General features: G+C 34.6%; 2 protein-coding genes across 7 annotated transcripts in view; one reads left to right on the top strand and one right to left on the bottom strand.

Moving 5' to 3' along the window:
• LOC142986641 (uncharacterized) overlaps positions 1-20,620 on the top strand; it is a 90,630-nt gene extending 70,010 nt beyond the window's left edge. For all 4 annotated transcript variants that reach the window (XM_076135190.1, XM_076135192.1, XM_076135193.1 and 1 more), the window contains 6 exons: positions 11,504-11,641; positions 14,161-14,313; positions 14,672-14,850; positions 15,267-15,470; positions 17,247-17,393; positions 17,710-20,620. In XM_076135190.1, the coding sequence (XP_075991305.1) occupies positions 11,504-11,641; positions 14,161-14,313; positions 14,672-14,850; positions 15,267-15,470; positions 17,247-17,393; positions 17,710-17,985 (1,097 nt within the window). In that variant the 3' untranslated portion in view covers positions 17,986-20,620. The remainder of the gene's footprint in view (positions 1-11,503; positions 11,642-14,160; positions 14,314-14,671; positions 14,851-15,266; positions 15,471-17,246; positions 17,394-17,709) is intronic.
• Positions 20,621-21,645: 1,025 nt separating this feature from the next.
• Positions 21,646-26,836, bottom strand: part of LOC142986377 (solute carrier family 7 member 14) — a 229,566-nt gene continuing 224,375 nt past the window's right edge. For all 3 annotated transcript variants that reach the window (XM_076134848.1, XM_076134850.1, XM_076134849.1), the window contains exon 19: positions 21,646-26,540. In XM_076134848.1, coding sequence (XP_075990963.1) covers positions 26,447-26,540 — 94 coding nt within the window. In that variant the 3' untranslated portion in view covers positions 21,646-26,446. The remainder of the gene's footprint in view (positions 26,541-26,836) is intronic.

Genomic DNA, 26,836 nt, shown 5'->3' with positions numbered 1-26,836 from the left:
TGTCACCCACGCTGCGCTCGCGCCGTTACCTGTTGATGTTTTCGTTTGTCTGCGTTGTGCCCGTCAGGGTTTGTGACGAATGTTATATCACTTGTGACTTCCACATTACAGTGCATTGACGTCGACAAGTATTCACATGTGCTCTTCGTTTTTAATTACGTGTATTGAGAACGGTATGTCTTGATTGATCAGTGAAGTGTAACGATGTCATAATTTGACGACTTTATTATACGGTGCTGAGATTGTTCCACGAAAACTATACTGTTCATCGCGTTTTTTTCTCGTTTCACGAAATTACCCAGAAATGTTTCTTGCTGATTTCGTGTAATTTCAGACCGTTCGGAATTCTTGCCCCATGATTGATTGATGATTTATTGACTAACGCACTAATCTAATAATTATGGATAATTTATTGAGCTATAATTGCGGTCTTGTACGGTCTGGGATTAGGACTCAAGATGAATTTTATTATCATGAAGAGTGTTCACACGCGTAATTCGAGGTTTGCAGTGACGTCATAACCTCAACGCCGCGTGCGCAACGCAACGAGCAATGAACGTAAATAAACAAATAGGTAGCGGTATCTAAAATCTATTGATCACTGTTCGTTCCGGTAGCAACCGACTTTTTCAATACCAACATGGTTTTTTTTGCTCGCTGTAGCTTTTCAATGTAGGTCGGAATAGATCTGCGATAAAATGATGAATCTAGCGCATAGCTCCATTTTATTTACATTTTAGAACCTACATTTGGGGAATTAAATGCATGTTAACCGAAAATCACTATAGTAAAATGTATTAATATTTTTATGAAAGCCGTCTCTTTCATAATCGCGATCTTAATTGAAAACATAATTATGTGATTAAAATAGCTGTAGCAACAGTAACAGCCGACATCATTATGTCCATTGCAATTAGTTATCCAATGATATTTCTAGAAGCTTTTGATTCATAACTGCATAGCGTTAATAACATTTGTGTCACAGAGAGGAGTCACTTACTTTGATTTAGGAATGTTCGAATATTAATTGCATTGGTTGCGCACGAGTTGCTAATAATGCAATGATATTAACATGTTATATTAAAACAATTGCGTATTATTAACATAACATATTACATATTATTAACGTAACAATTGCGTTATATTTAAACAATTTAGCTTCGCTAGTAACAGCTGTAATTATAGATAATCATGTCCCGTAAAGAGTCGCCGCAATTAATGTAAAAAATTCCAATTTGATCATTCTTGTCTTAATAAAAAATGTCGTATCGTCGTCTGACTAGTTTTTACAGTTTTTATCAATTTTGATATTAAAATTGTATATTGTATGAAAAAAATACAAAACACAGACAAATCGAAGCTAAGTAACTACGCGTAGTGTATTAAGTTAGACAATTTAAATCCAGGTACCTATATTAAGGTATCTTAGTGCTCGCACAACTTATGTATGTTTAGTAATAATTAACTGTCTATTTCGTATCGTATTTACCGCGTATACCTCAGTGTTACCTCTATGCACCTTACAAGCTTGTAAGTTATCGTCTACTCCAGCCATAGAGTTGTTAACAATGTCCTAATTAGAGTACGATATCGGTAAATTCATTTATTCATAGTTACATACATAATATCATCTATACTAATATTATAAAGCTGAAGAGTTTGTTAGTTTTTTTGAACGCGCTAATCTCAGGAACTACTGGCCCGATTTGAAAAATTCTTTCGGTGTTGGATAGCCCATTTATCGAGGAAGGCTATAGGCTATATAATATTACGCTACAAACATAAGGGCACTCCCTTATGTCCTATAGTACAGGAGTAGCAACGAAAAATGTTTCATTAACGAGAAAAACTGTGACCGATTCTCGCTTATGTGACGCAAGCGAAGTTGCGCGGGTCAGCTAGTTCCTGATATACCCGAAATTATGTGTATGAGATTTTCTCGCGTTAAGCCAAAAACAATGTTAGTCCCATGTAATAATAGGCGAGCCTATTGCCATATTCCGGGCGCTTTACCAAACTGGATTGCTATTACGAAACTAAACTTTTTCTATGTTTAACTAAATAGCAAGCGAAATATACAATCAAATACCTATGCGATATAAAAAGGGTGCCTATTTATGTGAGATACGCCCTTTTAACATTTGGTTAATATGAAAGTATTAGTTTGCAAATAAATAAATGATGATTTTCTAATTTTGGTATATAACAGATTCAAAATTACAGAGTTCATTTGTACCAAGCAGAATAATTATGCTTGAATTCAGATTTGGAACTACAGCATCACAGTTTGTAATCAAAATACCCGTACACATTTGTATCAGGAGGAAATGTTGAGCTGTTAAGTACTGAATACTGTGGCTACTGCACAAATTAATCATTCTATGTTCAATGTTCAAATATATTTCTAAAATAATCATAACATGTGTTACGGTTCCCAGGAAATTGACCAATGATGCCAATATTTAAACCAAACAAATAATTTAATTTATTCTTTGAAATTGTCAAATCAGCCAATCGAAATACAGATCATTTGTAACTAATTTTATCTCTTTAATTATATTTAGGACGCTGTATTTTTTTATATCTTATTAAATGGCCAGTATTTAATGGACTACTAGTAAGGTACCACCAGTCGGCCTCATGAGAATAAAGTAAAACAATGAGTGTTGTTTGTATTTTGAGTGCGCGTCTAGTGCTACTTGTCAAATAGTAATGAATCATAAGATATAAAATGTTACACTAAAAGATTACCTCCTCCTTTTTTGAAGTCGGTTAAAAATGTCATAGCTCATTGAGTAATTTTTCTATTCTGGTGCAGTTTGGTATTAGAGTAATCTACATCAACGTGTGGTGGTATGTTATGAAATAAATTATGTGTAAACTAATACTTTGATCTGTCATTGCCCTGTTGCCACCTGAATTAATGCCGTTACAAATACTGATTGCAAAATTAGTTTATTTTTTCAGTTTTATATAAAACGTAAATTACGGTACTCGTAATCTTTAATTTATTTTACCTGCAATATAAAAATCATACGCATTTATATTTTATGGAAATTCTTAGCAGAAGCAAATGTTTTTAACGCGAAGATTCATAATAGAGGCGTTTTAACATAAAATCTAAAGAGTTATCTACGGACTACCCTTGAACTAGTTGCACTTTTATATGGTAGACTGAGCGAACTAAATACTCGACTTTCCACAGGTTCACAAAGATTTTTCTTATTATCTGCTACTTACTATGTCTACAATAGTAGAACTATAGTGAAGATGAACCAAGCTTAGAACATTAATAACTATTGATTTAAATTCGTTGTCACATTATTTACACAGGACTAATAACTAATCGTTACTACAGGATAGTTTTAGATTTTAGTTGATTTAAATGTAACAATAATGGTTTAGATATATAAATTAAAATGAATTATTCGGCATAATATCTCATTGGTTAAAAATGATAATTATTTTGCCGCTTATTTGTTCAAGCGTTTATCAAAACTAGTCCCTAGTATATAGATGGATTCCAAAACAAACCCTGCTTTTAATAGGAATGAAAGAGTAGAGTTTCAGTGTCGGTTTTACCCGCCCCTCCCATTTGCTGTCGGTCACGTACGCCAAATGTTCCGTCAATATACTCACTCAACTGTATTCTTTTTCTATCCAGTTATATCTAGTGTTTAACTTACGCAAAAATACTTTTTTTGCAGCAAAATCATCAATCTCTATAGCCTAGTTCAAATACAGCCCACATTTATTCTAGAGCTCTTATGGATATGTCTATTAAAGGGTTTACGCTCCATTGGATTTGAGCTTATGAGTAACCTAAATAGGTTCTCTCTGCTTAACAAAACACGTTCTATTAATCGAATTATATTAGAATAGATTTTTCATATCTGTAAAGGTTGCGTTTATAAAAGTACTTTGAAAACTCCTCAGGAATTGAAAATTATTATTAGGCCTGTACTATCGACTACCAACTACTGGCTAGTAATCGGCAAATTTTGTATGAAAATCAGTTCTTACAGAATCTGAAGCGGGCGCAGTAAGAAGTATGTATTTTGCAGTACATTTTAAATGTCAAATTCGATTCTCGATAGTACCCACCGTAGCAAATCACGCTACTGTAGTACAAACAAACATTATATTATTACCGAAGGTGACAAATTCTTTACAGCTTATTTGTTCAACGTTAAGCTACTAAGTAATAAATTCTGAGAACGAATTTTATACTATCGCCTGCAAGTCTTCATAACATTGCATTACTGGGATCACGTATCATTTCCGCTCGTAAATTGAAACTCGACAAATCTACAGTCTTGAAATTTATTAGGGGTGTTCGCTATCCGTGTGAGAAGATGTAGATATAATACCTATATTTTGTATGAAAAAGTTTGTTCGTAGTGATTGAGCACAATAACTTTAATCGAACTTCGAAATATTTTATAAATATCTAGTGTAGGAGAAAAAAATACTTTTTATTTATTTTAGGACAATCAGGCAGTTTGTATATTTACATTATTAATGTTCCGGTTTGAATAACAATCAAAATATTGGCGTAAGGAAATGTATGCACGCGCAGTAACGTAGGTACATGCCAAACATTTTGCTTGAGGTATTCCCACAAATGTGTATTGCTTCATCACTTTGGTTATTGCAATAGTAATTGAATCTATTGTGGTACATTGTCATCGGGATTAACGCCGGGTTACAATAATTGATATTTGGATATAATGGTTATATAGAGTATATAATTTGGTAGTCTAGTTATCCGCAACAAGACAACCTCACATACTTGCTTTGTTATTGTTGATTGATTGGAATAGACATGGAATTTCAACTAAACAATCGTAGGTCTATCTATTTCAGCGATAGGGTATTGAAACAGTCCGTGACGTGGCTCTAAAACTTTTCGTTGCCTATAGTGCAACTTTTGGCAGGCTTGTTTCGTTTTTTACGCGACAATTTTTGTAAAACTCCTGTGCCTGAAAGTTCAATTGAAATAGCCAAACTATTTTTTTGTTTGGATAGTCCGATTGCTAAATATTTTGGATATTTTTAATTATGCTATTTCATATTTGTGACATTCATTCTTCTACGAGTATATTTGTACAGAAGCAATCTATTATATCTTTATAAAACAAATACGGACTACAATTCTTATAAATTCTATAATTCTGCTGATGAGAAAAGAGCCATACGTTGGCCGGTAGCAATTTACATCATGACTTCGTGATGCAATGAATTGTAATATTATAAAAACCATTACAGGAGACTTGTGATTAAATGCTAATATAAGATGTGGGGAAATGTTTCAGTGCATATTATAGTATTATTTAATTTATGTTGGACTTCAAAATAAAGCACAAAAATAATTTCTTTGTCTTTGTTATATAATAGGATACGGAAATTAACGCGAATACGCATTTTACCTTGGAATGCCTGAGGTTTCGGCGCAAGTAACACAGGCCGTGGTCGCATCTTCACTTTCTAAAAGAGAATTAATTAAATACTATTTCCACACCTCATACTATCGAATTTAATTAAATTAGACTTAATTACGGGATCCCTCACTGCAGCTGTTTCTACGTTCAGACCAAACTTTCTTGACTAAGAAGTGTCACTTCTGAATAAGATATAAAGCCGAACGAACTTACGAACTTCTCACCTGCTTTAATGAAGTTTTTTAACACCTGTCTTATGAATATTTTTACTAAGGATTAAAAAGAACTGGCCAAGTCTGAGTCAGACTCGCGCACGATGGGTTCCGTACCAAAAAAAATACGTTGATTTTATGGGCACCGTAAGTATTAACAAATATTAAAAAAATAAAATTGTATTTGTTGTTATAACAGCGTGTTATGGCAACGGACATACATAATTTGTGAAAATTTTAGCTTTCTAGCTATTACGGTTATAAGATACGGCCTCGTGACAGACGGACAGACAGCGGAGGCTTAGTAATAGGGTTTCATTTTTACCCTTTGGCTACGGAAATCTAATAAACTGCGGTTTTAAAAAAGTGTACGTTTGAGTATAATAAATTTAACTAAGAACTTAATCTTCGTTGTAAAAGTTTTATTACGTGGCATTATGATTGTGTTCATTGTTTCATCGGCCCAGGTGACAGGTGCGATGTCTGTTCACTATTATTTTAGTTATATGTTATTATATGCGAAAACACATAAATGGTTATTTGTTAAGTATGTAGTTGTAACCCTAGATTTAGAAACTGTTTGTTTTCCGAATAAAATAAAATAAAATAAAAAAAATTCCTGTTATCTGATACTTCAGGTACGACAGGCTTACTGGGAAATGTTTTATCTTTCTAATGTAGAAGTAATGCCATCTCATACAATTGATAAGACCATAATGCTTTCTTGTCGAGTGATTATAGCTGAAGAATATTTGATACTCGAGAGAGCAGATCTACTTTTTCATTCAAATAGGTAATTAAAAAGCGCGAGTCTCTATGTCCGCCCTCATATGCAATATCCAGCATAGAAATAGTGTTGTTTAAACACACATTGCTGGTGTACAATAATGAATACACACCCCACACGTGGGCGTAATTAGTTGATTCGGTTCGACAAAATGTCACCGCACCGAATACCGGGTCTATGGTACGAATTACTACGAAACATGGACTAATAGGGTTCATACATCATGTATTAGTAGGCACTGACACCACATTCAATTAGCGCCGGTACCCATTGAATATTTTGCACCCGACTAAATAGTCAGTATGCGCTTAATTAATGCGGTGCATGTTATTTTTGGCCCTCGTTAATTTGAGCGGAAAAGCGTATATAGAATTTCGCTTCGTTTCGGGAATATTCCTTAATGATGACTTTTTTTAAATACATTCACTTCAAACGAACCAAGTTATGCGATATTTCGGCAATGGATAACAGGGTATAAATTCACCGTTTACTTTTTAATATTTTATCGGCAGTGTAATTAAGTTGTAATACGTTGATTTATGCATTTTTTGATGCCTTTACGGTATTGTGACATCTCACAGCAGAAAAATAATTTGCTGTCATATTGGCACCGCGCCTGTTATGAATACCGTGTAATCATGTATATCCCTTAATGATGACTTTTTTTAAATACTAGATATCACTTCAAACAAACCAAGTTATGCGATATTTCGGCAATGGATAAAAGGGATTCAATACACCTTTTACGTTTTAATATTTTATCAGCAGTATAATTACGTTGTAATACGTTGATTGGTGCATTTACGATGCCTTTTGTGACATCTCACAGCGGACAAATAATTTGTTTTCGTATTGGAACCGCGCCTGTTATGAATACCGTGTAATCATGTATCAATATTTCATGCTACCCATCTACAGCGGCAGGAGCAAGTACGTAATTATGTGTACATGTTTGATGTTGTTCATCTTCATTATGAATTTCTATGTTATTATTTTAATTAGTCTAGAATTATGTAACGTGTTCTATGATATTATTTTTGTGTGTTACTATAAATACCTCAAGCGGGATTTTCTTTTTATTCTTGTATTTTCGTATCGATGTCTAAACTTCTATTATGTCGAAAATAATGCTGTTACCTATCGTAATCCTGAATGTATTTATTCTTAGTGTTCTAAATGTGTAGTTCTCAGTGTTATAATATATAATATAATGTCTTCTTATTCCGTATTGCCTGTTGTCACAGCGTTAGTACTCGTTAGAAAAATATAGTTCTACAACCCTTTATTTTCTTTTAAAGTGCATGCAGATAAAGTGAACTAGATGCATAGTTTCTCTTAAAATAATTTTCCCATTAGATGTTCCATAGGAAAGTGCTGTGCGCAAAGGATCATCTCATTATAAGATAAATGTTCGCTCAATATGTATATTTATTTTAATAATGTATCTTTCGCATAATCTACATGCACTTTAAAAAGTATACCAATATATTCTATCCTTGCATGTCTTTTTTACATGTTACGCATAAATGTATGTATCCCTCTACATAGGTTTAAATAGTGCAAAGACGTAATGTAAATAAAATATGAATTTCTCACGACTCTAATCCCCGTAGGAGGAGTTCAAAGACGTACGCAAACATTGTACACTGATACTACTGTTTGTTTACATTTGCATTATAGAACCTTCTCGTGTTTATCCATCGTACACCCAAGGCGACATTCTAACACTATCTCGGTATTATTTATAACTACATTTAAAGGAAATGTTTTTATCATAATTTCCAACCATCGGCATCCGCTTGCCGGGAGTTGAAAATCAAATTATCACAGTCAACTGCGTTACGTTTTTCTTTAATTCAGTTTTATTCAAAGACGAAGCTGCTCCACTGGTAGAAAAGACGATAAATAGTAAGCCTTATAAATATACCAATGTTATAACTTACTAGTAACATTTTTGAGATGAGTCGAATACAATACACTTGTGTCCTCAGGATGCGGATATATACTTACGTTTGTTTGTGTAGTGTAAACTCTGTCGCCTCGGTGTATCGAGAAACATCATCTGCAGTGCTGAATTGATTAGTCCGCCTTTGGTACAGAGGGCATGGTATCATTGTCTTACTGTAGCCGTCTAAGCCTATTGTAGTGACGTTTCAATTTGCTGTTGATGCACCGGCTTTCAGTATAATATGTGCCCACACTCCGTGGCGATACCTTTGTCCTCTGCTACACTTTCAAACAACTAGCGTCAAAAGCGAATAGTTGGTTTTGTCGGGATCTGACTGATGCCCATCTTGTTTTATTTTTTAATTGGAATTATTTGAGCTAGTCTGGAATAGGTCCCAACTGCTCTGGATTCTGTAGTTAATAACAGAGGTTTAGTTTTTTCAGAGTGTTTCTACATAGTTCACCTTTTATTTTCTACTACGATATTTTAAAAGCCTTCATAGGCTTTAAAATCATGTTCTCTATTGTTTTTCTGTCAAAAAACCTCTCCATGTTAAATATTGAAATGATACAAAGATGTTTACCTTGCGTTTCGTAACCAAATTGTTTACGGAACGTCATGTCTTCAGGGTCAATGTTTTTATTCGAACTTACATTTACTTCTAACATTAGATCTATTCAGATATTTTTATTATCATTTATAAAACAATACGCGTTATAAAATTCTATTTTTGGGCAGTCATTTTTTTGAAATTATTTTATGTTTCCAGACATTTTCTTTAATATAGTTAATTAACATAAAAAAACGAATGTACAATATTTATACTGGTAAAAAGATATATTTCTGGCTATAGCAGACTTATTATTTGCCTATCCCGTAGGTCCTCCTCTGTCTCATTCGCCTCGGATGCCAGATACGATGTCATTACTGTCGCGATACTTGAATTATTATTTTCATAACGATGTTGCGACTAAAAGTGTATCGCACTAATGAGTATAGTACATGACGGCTGAAATATTTTCTTTACGGATATTATTATGTTGATACAGAATATAACTCTAATTAGGGCATTTAATGTAACACGAATTATGGAAGTTATAAAACAATATTGTTAGTTTCTTCAATGATTTTTATTTCTTTGAAGTATTTTGTATATTAATATGTTTTATTCGATGCATGCCATGTTAAAAGAAAGAATCTAAATCATTTTGTTTTATGCTTCCTCATTGTTGTTTAAACATAATTATGGATGTCTCGTATGTTACAATGTTTGTTCAATTAAAACAACTCTTGTATGAGAACGTTGTTGTGATGAACACTAGAAAGAACCTTGTTGAAAATAAAACATTTGCCTAGAAAATATATTAAATAAGCAAATAAAAAATAAACTTTGCTAACACAAATTAATTAAAATAAAAACAAGCCTGGCACAGAAGAACAGCAAGCAACTCACTTGCCGTTTCTTCTCATTAGTTGAATTTCGACTAAATTCTTACGCCTTTTTCAAATACTTTGTGAATAAAGTACTTATTTTTATAAAGATCATTGAATTCGCTATCGGTGTATTTAGGTGATTACAGGTGACACTTATCTTTATGTAATCTGTCATCTTGTCATTCTAAATTCGTTGTCTGCATGTTGTCTGCTATTTTTAGAGCGCGCGTGCTCTCGAGTGCAGTGGCACTAGCTTTAGTAATGACTTCGACGCTAATATTGGAATTATCTCCGTCTGCCTATCGCCCTGTCACCCTGCGATGTGATTCTACATGATCACAGTTGAATCCTTGATTTTGTATTATTTCATACACGATATCGTAATCTTTTTATACCAATGTGATCTAATTTCCATCCACAGATACATCTATTCGGGGAAAAACTTTAGTATTCTGACAGATTTTGCGCACGTTATTATTGTCCTTAAAAATGACAGAATGAGTCGTCAATTTCGTCGAATAAAGTTATCTGTGAATGGATAAGTCCGCCTAAGTCTGGTAAAATCTCCTACAAGATTCTGTTTCCTGGAGTATTTGAGCTGGTTTTGTTATGTTTTCTATACGATATGCATGATTTATATGTGTAGAAGCAACAAAGTAGCAAAATGAAAAACATTTATAATTTAAGAATTGTGTACCACACAAACGATTGCTGACTAATTGTCGAATCTGAGCCGGTATAACTGCCACTTATCAAGCAATTCTTGTCAATCGTCTCGTATCGGAATTTTCGCTTGAAACCACTCTGGTCTCCATGTCCTCGTAACGAAGTTTAGGTATCGACTATTCTTAACTGTGTTATATGTTGGCTGGCAATTTCGTACTACAGGTTAGACGTCCCCTTAGGCTGATTTTATCTTCCGGTTGCAAAATTATCGGATGCCATGCCAAAAACTTCTAGAATTTTGAAGCAACCTGAATATCAAATTCACAAATGCAATCATACTCAACTAACCACATTTTTAGATTTGCTTTGGACAGCCCTGGCTGAACGTGATAATGGTCAGTTGTTGCTAATGCCAATATTTATTTACGTGCGAATCAAAATTTACAAATGACTTTGCTAATAGCCGTTAAATTGAATACCCGCGCGGCAGTACAATTGCAAACATTGTTATTTCATATCCATCCTATCTTAAAACAACAGGAAAACATTTCGAAAAAGCACGACTCGGTTGTAATAACATTTTGCCAGATACACTTATATTTTTGTTCGCACAAAAAAGTAATTCACAAAATAAGCGAAGTGTGTTTTTAACGAAATATCAAATACTGAATTACTACTACTCTAAGTCCCTAGCCCCCAAAATATACACATTGATAATTCACCGTTTATCTTTTGTGCAAACACGACTCGTTTGCCGTCTGTTTTATCGAACACTTGTCACAAAACCACATAACTTGTTTCACCAAAATAAGACTAAAGTACTTATCACCATAGTGTTAAACCGAACGAGTCGATTGTGTTAGTCGAGTTGTTCGTATAGTTTTATGTTAGCGTCAATGCACGTCACTATAAATACGTTTTTAAATGACTCACTGCTTATTATTATATCCGCGTTGACGTACAGTTGTGTGCGTTTGTATGAATACATGCTAAAGTGTCACTATGGTTATTTCAGAGGAGGATGAATCCCAGATATTTGTGAAGTTTTTCAAATTTCACAAGTGCTACGACTTGATCCCGACGTCGGCCAAGCTGGTGGTGTTCGACACGCAGCTGTTGGTGAAGAAGGCGTTCTTCGCGCTTGTTTATAACGGTCAGTGTGTGCTCACAGTTTGTGTACTCGCTTCGTCGACACTAGAGGCATTTATCATGTTGAGAGCAAAGTGCCAGGTTAGTTAGCTAAACAACTTAGGCTTTTTAGCGCTTGTATCGATTCTTAAATAAATACTGTGCTCTTAACTCATCATTATAATGCCACTTTAGTTCCATTTGTTTTCAATGTCACTGTTTATTATAAGATTTTATGTTGAGTGTGTATTTGTTGTGATGTTGTCAAATCAACAAACTTTTTCTGGGTACCTCGAATTTATTATGTTTATGTTAAACAAGTATTTCGACCTTGAGCCTAGCGATTGTTAAGTATTATCACCAGCGAAGCGAATTATTTTCATAATAAACTACTTTTTGTGCGATTTCTAGAGCGTTATTAATGCAAGGCGATTGGCGGTGATTAAGAGAAGTGTATTGATGATGTAACTTTTTGATTTATTTATACAGCTGTGGTGTTCGCAATGTACGCCGGAACCCCCATAAGAAACAATACGGCCGTGTTGCCATGGAAACCAAGGTGTATATCGTTCCAGAATTATTGTTGCCGAACTATAAAAAGCAAATAAATAAAAGCTTGTTTATAAGTATGCCGTGGTTGCTAAATGCGATTATTGTAATAGTTAGTTGAGTACAAATAACGGGAGGATGGTGTAGGGTTAGCTGCCAATTGCTTCTAGCATGAGGTAAAGCCGAAACAGAGAAATGCTTCTTAGAAAATAAGGACACACTTTAAGAAGTTGCATCCATTGAAACGTCGGAGAGGAATCTGAATCCCTCTTAAAAGGTAGTCTTACAGTCTCCACTGCGTGGTTGTATTGTTTCTTAAGGAGGTTTAAAAGTTGGTACCTATTGTCAAATACAGTGATATTGGGGCTTTGTGTATTGATATTTCCTTTTCCTATTGATACCGAATTGTAATATTACTTGTAGATAGTATCCCGCCTACTCGGTTTCTAAATTAATACTATTGTTCTTTTAGCGTACTTCCCGCAAGGATAAATATAAATGTGTGACATATTTAGCCAGTTGTACGGTAAATCTCGGGTATCAATTTGTCAGTGTAGTTATTAAATTGAATTGTTCAGTAATCGGCATACAGTTGACATGCTACATACATCGCCAATCTGGCTGTTATTTTCATTACAGCTTCCTCTAATAAAGGCCCATACCACTGTATTTGATAAACATGACGTGTCAACTTTTTATTATATTTTATAGACTTATACCGCTTTCACCAATTCCGAGATAAGTATGAGATAACTTATCAGGAAGAATTCTGACGGTTGTTTTTATACATTTGCTGTCAATTTACCTAGCAGATATGTTATCTAACTCTTATTTACGAGCTGTGAAACTGGCCCATAGTTACGTAAAGTGGTTACCCATATATCCATCTCGTTCCCAAAAGGGGTGACTGACTAAAATGTTGAAAACAATGAGGCAATTGTTAGGACACTAGTGTACTACGAGAATATTATATCTTATCGCGTTATCTTTGAAGTACCTCTTAAATACTCTGATTGTGAGTGAAAATTGCTATAGTTAAAAAAAATCGTTATAGGGACTACGTTCTTAACAAATCATATTTTGTTTTTGATTACACATTGCGAGTGGACAGCCAGTATTGGCCTTAGATAAACGTGTAAACGTTAAATTGCCGTGAAATGGCGTGCGCTTAGTATTCTTTGCGTGTCCGTCAAATGTATGATAACACCTATTCAATGAATAGTGGACTTGTTAGAGCCGTCATTACAAAATTACTCTAATGTTCCTTGATTTCAACCCATTACTCGCTTCCCGTAGTTTGTGTAATGCTTCTACTACCACCTGGTGGAGATTGTAAACGGTTACTTGAAAGAGATTTATAAAATGAATTCGTGTAAACGGAAAGTTCAGTAAAAACTATTTATGCTGATGCTCGATAATACCAAACCGAACCGTCGATACTATCGAGTGAGTGGCGCTACAGGCCATTTTTCTACACCGTACTAATAAATGTCACTGCCGATATCAGATATTGGTGCTTAAGTAATTATAAAATATGGTTTTATTACGACGTCTAAGGACGCGTTGGAACCCGCACATTGTAGAGCAACTAGTTGCATAAAACTTGACAATTAGATTAACGCAACGCTCCTAGGATTTTTAACACACATCAACGTCGAAATACTTTTAATACAACTTAAATTATGTGTTTAACGACAAATCACATCGAAAAACAATGCATCGGTGCCGCGAAACAACTCGAACAAAAACGCTACATCATACTTAAATATTATAGGACCACTTGGAAAGAAGTGCAAGATGCGACGACTAGCTTTGAGATTCGATCGCCCTACTGGTAGATCTGTCATCTAGATGCCCTTTGCACTGCATTTATGTTTTTGTTCTACTACAGCAATTTGCGTTTAAGTTGTTTGGCGACACATATCGTTCCTCTTCACTTACCACCAATGTTTGTCCAGTATTGGCGCCAAACATGACCGAATGTTTTGCCAACAGGAGTGCGTGCCGCACCTTTATGGGACTCTCAGCGGCAGAACTTCGTCGGCATGCTGACGATCACCGACTTCATCAAGATACTGCAGATGTACTACACCAGCCCGAATGTCGCTATGGACGAACTCGAAGAGCACAAACTTGAGACTTGGCGTCGTGAGTACATTTTGTATTGCTTTTTTATTGTATTTACTTCACTTACATGTCTGCATTATTCACAAGTTAGTGGTGTGGTACATGTATGTGGCCTATCTCCCGAAATAAGACAGTCGGCATCCACTGAATACTGTTTGCAGGATGCCAGTCCTCTAGACCTTAATATGTTAATTCGTAAAGCCGAAAAAATAATAACTATTTATATTCAAACATTTTATTATATGTATTTTAATTTGATTAAATTTTAGATTACTAATTTATTTCGAAAATTAAGAGTTCTAAACGACATTAAAAATTATGTATACGCAGCAATTTCTCTAAGATTCTCTTCTAACGTATACACTTTTTTGTATTGCAGAGGTCCTGAAAGGTTCAGTAGTGCCGCTGGTATCAATCGGGCCGGACTCGTCACTGTTCGAGGCGATCCGCATGCTGATCACCAACCGCATCCATCGTCTGCCGGTCATTGACCCCGACACCGGCAACGTGCTGTACATCCTCACTCACAAGAGGATACTGCGCTTCTTGTTCTTATACGTAAGTGACCTTAATGACATTCGTTATGCAAGTTTTAGGTTATTATCACGCCTGCACCACTGCTCAAGTTATTCGTGAGCTCCAAGGTACAAATTATTTTGTAACCAAAAATAATTCGCATGTGGGTGTACCTTGTGTCCCGTACCTACTTGGTATTTTGCAAGAGATTCCGCAACAGTTGTGGATTTGCAGTAATCTCTTTTAGAATAACATACTCGTAGGTGTTGGTGTGTGAAATATAACCGTTTTACTATTACGAAAAACAATAAAAGATCAATTTTCTTATTACTAGATTTACTAAATACTAAGTTCATGTCATTTCTTTATCCAGGTCTAAAGGTTAAAGCTTATAGTGGTTTTTACTTTTTTATCTTTAAAAAGCGTTTGAATCAATGGTTATTAATTTATTATTGTAGATCAACGAGCTACCAAAGCCAGCATACTTGCAGTCTAAGCTGCGGGACCTGCGCATCGGCACCCTGAATGACATCGAGACGGCTACCGAAGAGACGTCCATCATAGACGCGCTGCGCAAGTTCGTCAACAGGCGCGTCTCCGCTCTACCACTCATTGATGAGAACGGACGCCTTAAGGACATCTACGCCAAGTTTGATGTTATTGTACGTATCTACATCACTACATAGTATAAAGCAAAGTCCTTTCCCGCGTCTGTCCCTATGTCTGTCTGTATGAATGTATGCTTGGATCTTTAAAACTACGCATAACTATAATACAAGAAGGTTTGTGTAGAAGTTGTTATTTTTTTTTTGTTAAGCCGTGCAGAGGCAGGGCAATCTGCTACATTTTTAAATCGCCAGTCTGCTAGAAAGCATCTTCAGTTTAATAAGCTAGTAAAAAAGCCAAATTATCAGTGGCGAAGGCTCCATACAACTCGATTCCTACCGGCTTCCCTTTCTGGACAGACTTAATATTAGTGTTAAATTAATTGTTTACTATTGCCAAAAAATACACAATTAATCAATAATCACCAATATTTAAACCGAAACCTTTAACTAAAATCTTTAATCTAACCGAAACAGTACGAAAACGCCTACTCTTCAAAAATTACGCTCCGCTAAAAACGCAACGTGAAGTAATAATAATGAAATAAACCGTAGGCGCTGATCGGGAATCGCGTACAATAAAAACTATGGCGGCGATGTCGCTTACGACCTTTTGGATCGCGCTTTACACCGCGCTGCATAGTGGCGAGTAAGCCGGAGGAAGAGCGGGTTGCCTCGCGCTACAGCGCTCGCGCCGCGGCGGACACATGATCTTACGCATGTTGCTGTCGCGGCGCGAGCCGCGTGCAAGAGCGAGATGGCGAAATATAAGCTAAGCATCCTGCATAAGTATTGTTCTTCTCCAGTTTGACATTAGGTCATGTTTGTTTACATCTTTCGCGCGCTCTATAACAAATTAGAATATTTGTGTTTATCACAACATTATTCCTTAATAAATGTGTTTATGCATAATTGTGAATGTATCAGTATATTAAACAGTAATTGTTTTGCATGTTTCTATTCGAGTAAATTTTCATTTTGTCAGATTTATAGGTTAAACTCATTTCTATAAAAGTGTTCTGCGTTTATCCATAATGTGTTTGATATCTTATTGTTGATGAATAGGTACATTCTAAATTGCTTCTATAATATGTTATTAAACAACCGGTGCGAGACAATCATCAATCGTTAGATATACGTTATCTTAAATATGTGCTGTTGTGTTACCTACGTGTTAATACTGAAGACAGAGTAGCTTAATACAAAACAAGCATGATAAGGTAGCATGGTAAGTACCTATGTATTATTAGACTGTAGAGAGAGAAATAAGAGACTGTAGTCGAATGTAGATAATACTCTCATATTGTTATTATGCAGTAATACGCTAATTTTACGTCGACATTCTTACGATGTACATAATATGCAGGTACTATACCTAGGCAATGACTAATAGCTCCGGCTTACCTTTTATAAAAAATGACCCTTCGCCACTGCAAATTATGTTATCGAAATTGACATTTGCTACAATAATACGAACTCCATATGTATACAAACTCCACTATGTTTCATTCCCAATAACCTATCTTCGGTTAGTTATGTATATGTTGTTGCCTAGTAACTTAAACGGGTTAAGCCTATTAATTTGTATAACATGGTAGATGTGGCGTAGTAAATTATATACAAACCATCCATAAACTAAAGTCTAAGATTTACCTTCTTATTAAAAATATATGAAGTTATGAAAGGCTTATAAAGTGTTTTGTTTCTTTCACTCCGTAGCGAAATTAAAAAGAGAAATTACATATTATAGTAACTTTTTAACTGAAATATGTTTATAGTGTGTTTATGAATAAGAGGGTTATTGTCTAACCGGGTAATTTATATTTTTACTAGAACCTGGCAGCTGAGAAGACATACAACAACTTGGACGTGTCGCTGAAGACGGCCAACGAACACCGCAACGAGTGGTTCGAGGGAGTCCAGAAGTGCACGCTCGATGAAACACTCTTCGACGTTATGGAGAGGATTGTGCGGGCTGAGGTAAGAACACCTCTCTTTATAGTACTTTATTAATTCATTATTATATTCTGTACATTTAGCTGTTCGACAATGACTTTAACGGATATCAATTACTAAGTCATCGGGAATTTTTATTTGTTCTTTTTGTTTTTTCTGATTGTTTAATACATTTACTTGAGGGCAATCTAAGTGCCCAACTCACATTTGGCCACTCAATTCCTAAACCCTCCCTCTTTTGGCTGGAGACCCTTGTCGGGCAGTGGGATAGTAATGCAGACAATTTTTTTTATTATGAATTGTTGCTTGAATGTACTAATCAAAGTGTTAAATGTTCCAGGTCCATCGTCTAGTGGTAGTTGACGAAGAAGACAAAGTGATCGGCATCATATCTCTGTCCGATTTGCTCATGTACCTGGTCCTGCGTCCGACGGGCGAGTGCGGCGGCGGTGGCACCAGCCTGCGCAACGAACACTCCTCCATCGAAGAGAAGGACGAGAACACCATCACCGAGGCCACAGAGGAGTCCACTACGGAGGAATCCACAGACGACAGCCAAACAGACTCCAACTCCAAGGAAGTCGAAACCGAGTGCCAAGATAAGCCATCTGCTTAAGTGTGTATTGTGTACAACAATCTACTCTTACACAACGAAATAGAGCACGAAATTTAAACCAAAATTATGAGACTCGAAGTCTAATATTGTGATTACCAAACACGGCATTTGTAACCCTATTTCGTTGGCTAAAGAACTGATTGTTACATTATGGGTATCCGTCGGCGAATTGTGTGAACCGTGCTGACATTTAGTTTTAGCTGGCGTTAATTTAAGTCTGCATTTCCATTTTGTTAAAATGTTAGTAGTAGCGACTAACTGTGTCAGTAATGAACGTTTGAAATGCAACTTGAGGCCGTCGCCACCGAATAGTAACATGACAAAGGAATTTATGCCTAATTACCCTAGAATAAAGACTGCTATAGTGTGAAATACGAATAGACAGCGATGAACCACGGCTTACATTGATGTGCGAAAAACATAATTAATAACATTTGATTATTATTGGTGACGATTGATATTATGAACACACCCAAGCATCACAACATTTTGTTTTGGTTAATTTATTGTGTACAGTATGAATCTTTCCAATAACAATCCGATTGGGACGTTTACAAACTTTATATTGAAGAGAGAAAAGCCGTGGTTCATGCTACGTAAGGTTACAGAACTGTGAGTAACAATCGTCAAGAATTGTGTTATTTTGCGATGAACTACCAAAGCCTACTTTGTCATGTTAATGTCGACAGCGAGCAGCGGTCGAGCCTAACATTTACTTTATCAGCTGTGTGTACTCGATCTTTTTATTTAGAAGGTTGTGATATTTTCATGAAGCTGTCTGTAATTTGGCGCGCTCATTATTATTATGGATTTTGATAATGTTATTTCAATTCCACTTTTGATACGATATTTATGTGTATATTCCATTTTTGTTTGTATAATTTTGTGTTTTTCTTTTCGATATTGTTTAATGTTCCCGTTTGTTATCAATAGCGAGGTACCGATGGTAGTGTTGGGTATCATATTGCGTTTAGATTATATCAGTGTATGGGCGCGAGTGCGTTGCTCCGATTTTTAGGTTCTTGTACTAATAACCATAATAAGATAGAAATAAGTTTATAATTATTGATTCTCTCGGTACCTAGCCCAGCAGTAAGGAACGGATTAAGAATAATAATATAGAAGAGAATCTTGTAGTTGACTTTCATGTTTTAAATTCACTAAAGGCATTTGTAGCCTACTCAATATTGACACTATATTCCTGTCTGACTTCTGTTGACTAAATAGAGTATCACCAAAGTACTTGGTGCTGTTTTTTGTGCACTCCGTAGATATGTAATCGCACTTTTAAATAAATAATATATAGACCATTTTGTCATCAGTAAAGTAGCAGTGTTATGAGGTAGATTTTTGAAATTCTCTTCTATAATTCATTATACTTAATATAACAATAAGAACATAAATATAGCATGTTTCATCTTACGATAGTGTGTTTTAAATAACGGTACGTGAATGTTTACAAGTTGTGGACGGGGTGTCTCAAGATATTTTTTGTAGCATCTTTTATCAATATCATATCAGTAAAACGTGTAATCAATATTCATATCTTAAAATATTATACCATATTAATCAATTCATAGGTGGTAGCCACACCCGACTATTTTAAATATAATAGTCTTCGTAGTGCATCAGTGTTTTAGAAAAAATATAATAATCAAATATATCTACAAAAAATATCTGTCTATCCATCGCCTTCTTAGTGAGTAATATTTTTGTTTGATAGTAATTATTCGAAACTCATATCGTGTAATGTTAACATTTTACGTAACTGTATCGGCATTTAATACAGTGATCATAACATTTTAAACTGATCAATCGAATCCTTAAAAAATTTTACTACTGGATTTTATTATACAACATGACTATGCAACACTAATCAAAATGTTTGGATGAATTTAGTAGTTCTTGTCACAGATAGTTATTCTATGTATTTTTAATATTTGATCATCATTGGTCTATTCGATTTATTACTAACAAACAAACGTCTGTGTACCGACGCTTCCCGTAAGTATTATAAATTGTGTTATTAATTTATGAGTAGAATAACTTTGTAGTAAAGATTTATCTGTTATAAATGTTGTATTAATAAATTCAAATGTTTTTGTGGCGGCATATTGTGTAGTTTTATGACTTCTTGGTATATGTGATGAGACAATCGACGTCCCCCGCGAATAATCCGGTATAGTTGTGGCCCCATGGCTAAAAGAAATTTCACCTGTCAGATAAAATATTAAAAATATTTGACATTTAATGCTTGATTTGATTAGTAAAAATATCATGAAATTCATTTTTAATAAAATTATGTAGCAATCATTAAAATCAAATCAAAATTAATATTTTGTGTGATAACAAAAGCAACTGTATGTTATTTCCTTCGACAAATATGAAATACCCCTCGAAGATTGTTATGAAGTCAAGACGTTATAAAAAACTGATCATTTTTGTTTGTTTTGTATATTTTTATTTCTACGATGACCGGAATATCGCGGGAGACGTCGCATTGTGTATATAATACGTAGTTTCAAACGAAATGGTACATACATTTCTTCTTAATGTTTATGTGTTCAATGTCTGTGAGAAGAAAGCGCACATGATATTGCATTATGAGGTCTTGAATAAACATTTGATTCCGTCACTGTACCTGTTTTATTAAAACAAACCCTAGCAATACTGTAATATTATTTTAACTGCACATTTGACGAAGTTGTGTACGTGGTCACATCAGGGACCAGCAGGCTAATGCAGCTGATGGTGGCCCATTTGATACAACTACATCTATTTTTAGAAATATTTGGTCGAGGAAAACGTCTTTTCGCATTATAGTATATATATGAACTTGTAATAAAATCTCTTTGGCTTCAAGAATGACAAATGAGTAGTCTCTCAGTGAGCTTGTGAGGTACCCAAATATCGAGCATTTTGTGTAGAGGAAAGATTTTATTACTAGTTAATACATACTATAATGCGAAAAGACTTTTTCCCCACCCTAATAGGTACGTACACAGAAAAATTTACTTTTACTGTCCGAAACATCTAGATAGATCTTGTATAGGGTAGCCAACACTATTCTAAACAGAGTGTTTACTTTGAATCATGTAGGCGTACTCTATCACCTTCAACACTAATCGAGTATATTGTATCGATACCTAAATGATTATCTATCTTGTAAGTCCGTAGTTTTTATTAATTCCTCTAAAATCAGATATATTCAGTCTCTTTCGTCAAATAAAACTTGGCAATCAAAATCTTGCAAGGCTCTTTACTAAGATGTCGAACTATTAGAATATGAGTTTGTCGTAGGTAGTAGTGGTGGGTTAGTTATTTTTGGGTATGAAAATAAAACATGGATTAATTTATTAAACATTTTATTATAGTTGGTTAAGTAATACTTACTAAGTTTACATATATTATCACATAAATTAGTTCCGGAACGAAGCAGCGAAAAGATTTACTTGGTCCAATACTTTCTGTGATACATAGCCTTAACTTAATCATAACATTTTAAGCACAAAGGGACCGATGACATTACAAAACAGTATGATCAGATTTTAGCTAAAATCGCGTTTACATCTAAAAGATTTTTACGCCTTTTTATTGCCCGTTTTCTACCCTTTTTTAATATATTCTTGGCATTACATTAAGCTATGTGTACACTCGCTCTCAATTCACATCACTTCTATACTCGACATTTTATATCCCTGACAAATCCCTATCTAATGATCTTACAATCCAAACTTTTTGTCTAAAAGCCGTTTCGAAGGTCTTACTTCGATCTTTTATTCATTATTTTAATTGAATAGTTCGTTAAACCCGCGCTGCTGCGGTCCGGACCGGCGACAGGAGACGTCAAAAATAACTTAAAATATAGAATGTGCAGTGTCTTACTTAAAATGGCTGAACGCAATTCCTAGATTTCATTTTTAGTCATCGTGTTTGAAGGAACATTAGTACTACGCAATCTGTGATAAGCTATGGCAAATCCTATGCAATGTAGTGTGTCTTCAATTCAGCCATCGTTAAAAGTATACAATTAAACGTGAACTTAATCAAGTAACATTCAACTTAGTATTACCTAGTATTAAATTATAAAGAAAATTAACTCGAGATTCATAGGCAAATGATTAATCTTATGTTCTAAAACAGGGTTCGAAGCGATGCGAAACATTTAAAGAATACAATTTGACAGTATTAAGAGTAAGATTAAGGTTCAAGACAATACAAGTAATTTTACAACCACCTACGACCCGATCTTTTGTGATCGTTTGTTGTATATCTTTTGCATGATCAGAAGGTACCCTATCAATACTAATTACTATCAGATTGTATTCTTACTACTACAGAGAATGGATATTAATTAAGAGCTTGAATCCCTTGCATACTTCAAATGCGATCAGGCGATCATGAACCGTTCATTTTTTTTCGCTTTCGCTTGTACCGACAGTAATGGATTACTGAAGGTCTGCCCAATAGTTGAGTAAACTCTCAACAATATCCAAACTCATACACTTACTGATACGCGGTACAGTGCGTAGAACATTACTGATTACATGCGGTAGAACATCGACTCGGTACTTTAAAATACACACGCTCGATCTCCACTCAAGGCCAAGGGAAAATAATAACTAAACCATTGTGACTTAACTTGATTTTAACCAACTCTGCTGTCCCTGCGCCTTCAATGTAAACCTTCAATGTATTTTAAAGCTTAGAGCAAACTGTGTGCTGGTTTATTTGAGAAAGCCCTCTTGAGAAGCAATTTAGACTATATTCAAGTTAGGGTAAATAGTTGTTTTTATAGTTACATCTTTTGCTGTGATTTAAATAGTAGGTATTATTTTATCGCCTTCTGTTCATAGGATAGTGTGTCGTCTCTTTGTGTGTCATTGTCACTGCACACAGTCTGCCCTACGCTTAATATATCAATACTTATCTAAAGGTTAATATCCTTATAACACTTTAATTAAGACTTAACTAATCATATCGTAACAATTATAATAATTAAAACTTCAATGTATACTACCTAATAAAATAATATCAAACAAAACATTGAGCTTTTAAATTATCTAATTTTTAATGTTAATTTAGATTAATGTACTTTAGTTTTATCGACAGAGTATGAATATAAATAAAATGTTGAAATCATAGCACAGGGTAATCTTAGGGAAAGCTGACAGAGGCTGTGAGTTCATTGACACCAAACCTTTTAATGGGTTAACGGATACAGTCCGTGCGATTTTCTAGTTCATCATACATACGATGATCTACAATTACATCGCAGTGAAGGTAGTGTCAGAATTAAAACATACATTGCAAGGCCTCATAACCCATGACCAACATTGGATCACTATGAGTTAGGGGCAGAGTTTGATGTAACTCGATGGTATCTCACAGCTTGTCATAGTATTAAGAAAACAAATAACACATTTATTGATAAGTCTAACATTGAATCGGCTTAATCTAATCTTTATTTTGGGGATTGTGGTGTGTAATCCCGGAATACGCGTGGATTACCTACTTGAGGATATATGACACTTCTGCCCCTTCGTTCATTATTTTCGTTCTCAAAGTAGCCTGATCTAACAAACTGTCTTTGGTGATGAAATCTGATGATAAAATCTGAAGCACATTTTGAAGCTACTCCTTTCTTCAAAAGAATATTCCACGCGCATTCTCCTAAACATCTCGTTAGTGTGTTTATTTCGCCCACGTCTTATCCGGTGAAAATTTTACCATTAGGCTCTTGTGGGCTTATGGAATTAATAAGGAGACTATAGAGTTCCTCTCATGTCAGATGGAATCACATCCTCTCATGTGATCAGTGGGGGTTATAAGTAGAATACATAAGTATAGCCAAATGAAACAAATTGTCAGTAATGAACTCATTACAAATATTCTTTGCGGCGTAAACAACAAACGCGTCATTCCAAGTGGTGTCAATCTCGCCTTGGAAAAGCCAACAACTAGGTATATATCAAACTTCAACAACTTTATATTAAGGCCTTACCAACTTTATATTAATTTGGTGATTCAAATGGAATTTTGTCGTGAGTTTACCTGACGTAATACTTAACCTAAGAAAAGTAAAGTAATTATGAAAAGTCGTGCACTACTTGCAAAACATTATACGTAACAGAACAGGCTTGTGGATATGTTCAATATCTTTAAATTATTGTAATGTATTTTAGGTTTGTTTTCAGTACGACAGCCTCCCAACGAAGTAGAACAAGCTTCTAGTGAAGTTATGATGACCCTTTTGTGTTTTTATGTAAGATGTTTATCTACATAATGAACATTCGCGTCGCCCAACTATTATGTGGTACGGGAGCTTAGCCCGACTTTAGTGAAATACCACAAAGTTAAGAGTCATATGATCGTAAGTACTGGGCTCCGCAAATATTATCTTGAAAGATAAAGATATAATACAATGAATATTTCATAGACTAACTAACAGTATCGGTTACAAGTCTTAAATTACAAATGCTAAATAAAACATATATTATTATATCACTGAACTCAACATCGCTGAAAGGTTCAGCTTTGATGAAATTATATGTAATATATACATACATATATATTTTATGTAGGTATAGAAATAGATCAGACATTACTCAAAATATCACATTCATAGATAAGAATATTTTACTAAACTTGTACAAAATAAACTACGTTCTTTGCTGAACTGAAATGGATTAATAAGGGTGACAAGGTAAGTAAGGGGTACAAAATTTAAAATTTTGGTATTGTTTTACGAAAATACTACAAAAATGTGGTACAAAAGTTATTTTATAGATAGATGTTTAGTTATCGTGCTTGCTGACTGGCATTGTATAATGGTCTTATAACGAAAATGATATTAACTTTATGCTAAGGTCGCATTACCTTCTGACGTTAATTTGCACCATCCAACCGGTTTATATTTATAGAAAGAAATAAAAAACCAGCTGCTGCTGTTAGAAGTGAAATTTTGGATTAGTGTTATTGGCCAAACTTGAGTAATTACTCAGAATAAACTATTAACATGAGCATTATTAACGAACGTCTCAGTGAAATGATTTAAGTTTTCGTTGGACATTGCTCTCGAGGCCGCTGAAGTTGTCGTATATTGCCACAAAGACCATTGAGGCTGGCCGGCTCAGCCATTTTATTTTGAACTGAACAGAGATATATCTTAAACCATTCGGAACATGGAAAGGAATAATCACAATCATTGACTTGACAGAGGACTTACGAGTAAGAGGAGTGAAGTATGTAAACGGCAGGAGAATATTGATTATTCAGCGAGTGAAGCTTCATCATTCTCCTGCCCTCTCCTCCGTTCATCAGGTCATATAACTGTGTGACGTCAGCGCGGTGTGGACAGCACATACTATCGTCAGAGGTAACCATGCGGAAGACTTTTAATTTAGTGAGTTTTGTTGTTTTTTCATTAAATCTAAATGCCATTTCGACTCCAGAGCCACATTCAGAACATACCGACTTACAAGCTTCCTTGATCTTACTATTCGTCGAATGGCGGTTACAAATGTGGCCGAGACATTCGATGTTTGCAACTTTCATTAAATTACAAAAAAAAAAAATCAAAATGTAAAAATGCTTGCGTCCTGTCTAACAAAATATTCATTACTTTTGACCGTGTGCGCGTAAAATATACATATTATAACTTTTCAACAATAAACAGGTTAAATAGTTTATAAAAATAAACAGGGCATCTTTAGTAAGTTTCATAACATAAGGTTATTTAAATGGAATACAAAATATCATTAAGTATAACTATTTGTATATCCAAACTATTAAAATTTTCTATAACAGGAGAAAGGGATAACAATAAAAATGTAGTATAGAAATTCATATTGTGATATGTTTAGTTAAAATTTTGAAATTTAACACAACAAAATTAGGTGTTATTGACCTGCACGCGTGGTGTCATACCTCATAGCGCTTTCTTTTGTAGCGCCTTATAGTATATTTGTTCCAAAAATCCTTTCTAGGTCAAAAATTACAAGATATGTGTCTTCCGTCGATACTATGAATTTTGTAGTCAATAGAATCGTAATGAGGACGCGTACAGGCAATACTGCAGAAGATTCCAGTCATAAATATATATTTACGTATCAAGAGAAGACATACTTATATAAATATGAGATACATGATGTACATATGCCTACAGTAAATGGCCAATAACTGTTAATATATTTACACAGATCTACTCTAATAATGAAGCCTGAAGGTAGGGTGCGCGGTACATTGCGACACGTTCAATTGTAATATAAATCGTATGCATCAAATATGTTGGAGTCCACGGGACCATTCGTGTGATCGTAAGGTGCCCCCTATACGACTCGTATTTACAGGTAAGTGTAAATAATCATACGTATTTATATCTATTGTATTGCAACAGTACATGTAAAATTAATTTAGAAGTGAAAATAAGGAAAGGATAGGTACTAAATAGAAAGGTTGTTTAGTCATCCCAATTGTCGTATGTTGAATCTGGATAGGCCCAAGGCGGGCGGCTCATGGTGTGAGTTGTCGTGCTGTTTGTCCGAGTGTTGTAGCTGAAAACAGATATACATTATTACTAACTTTATAATGCTATTTTTTGAAATCGACATCTTAAAAATATTGAAATTGTAATTTTAATACTGGAATGTAGTACCTAAGTGTTAAGGAATATGGACTATAGGTATGAAAAGATCTATAGTTTCTATAGGCAAATGATCTTAGTATATTTTCGCTCACAATATAATGTTTTCCTTCACAATAACTATTTTTTTGTAAATTACCAATTTCCATGAAGTTATTTTGTAACGAAGTCTCAGAGTAATACAAGAAAATTCCAAATTTTCTGGGT

Source organism: Anticarsia gemmatalis, chromosome Z (assembly GCF_050436995.1).
Source record: "Anticarsia gemmatalis isolate Benzon Research Colony breed Stoneville strain chromosome Z, ilAntGemm2 primary, whole genome shotgun sequence".
Classification (NCBI taxonomy): Eukaryota; Metazoa; Arthropoda; class Insecta; order Lepidoptera; family Erebidae; genus Anticarsia; species Anticarsia gemmatalis.
The sequence above is the reverse complement of the archived record's forward strand: the minus strand, read 5'-3'. Positions and strand labels throughout refer to the sequence as shown.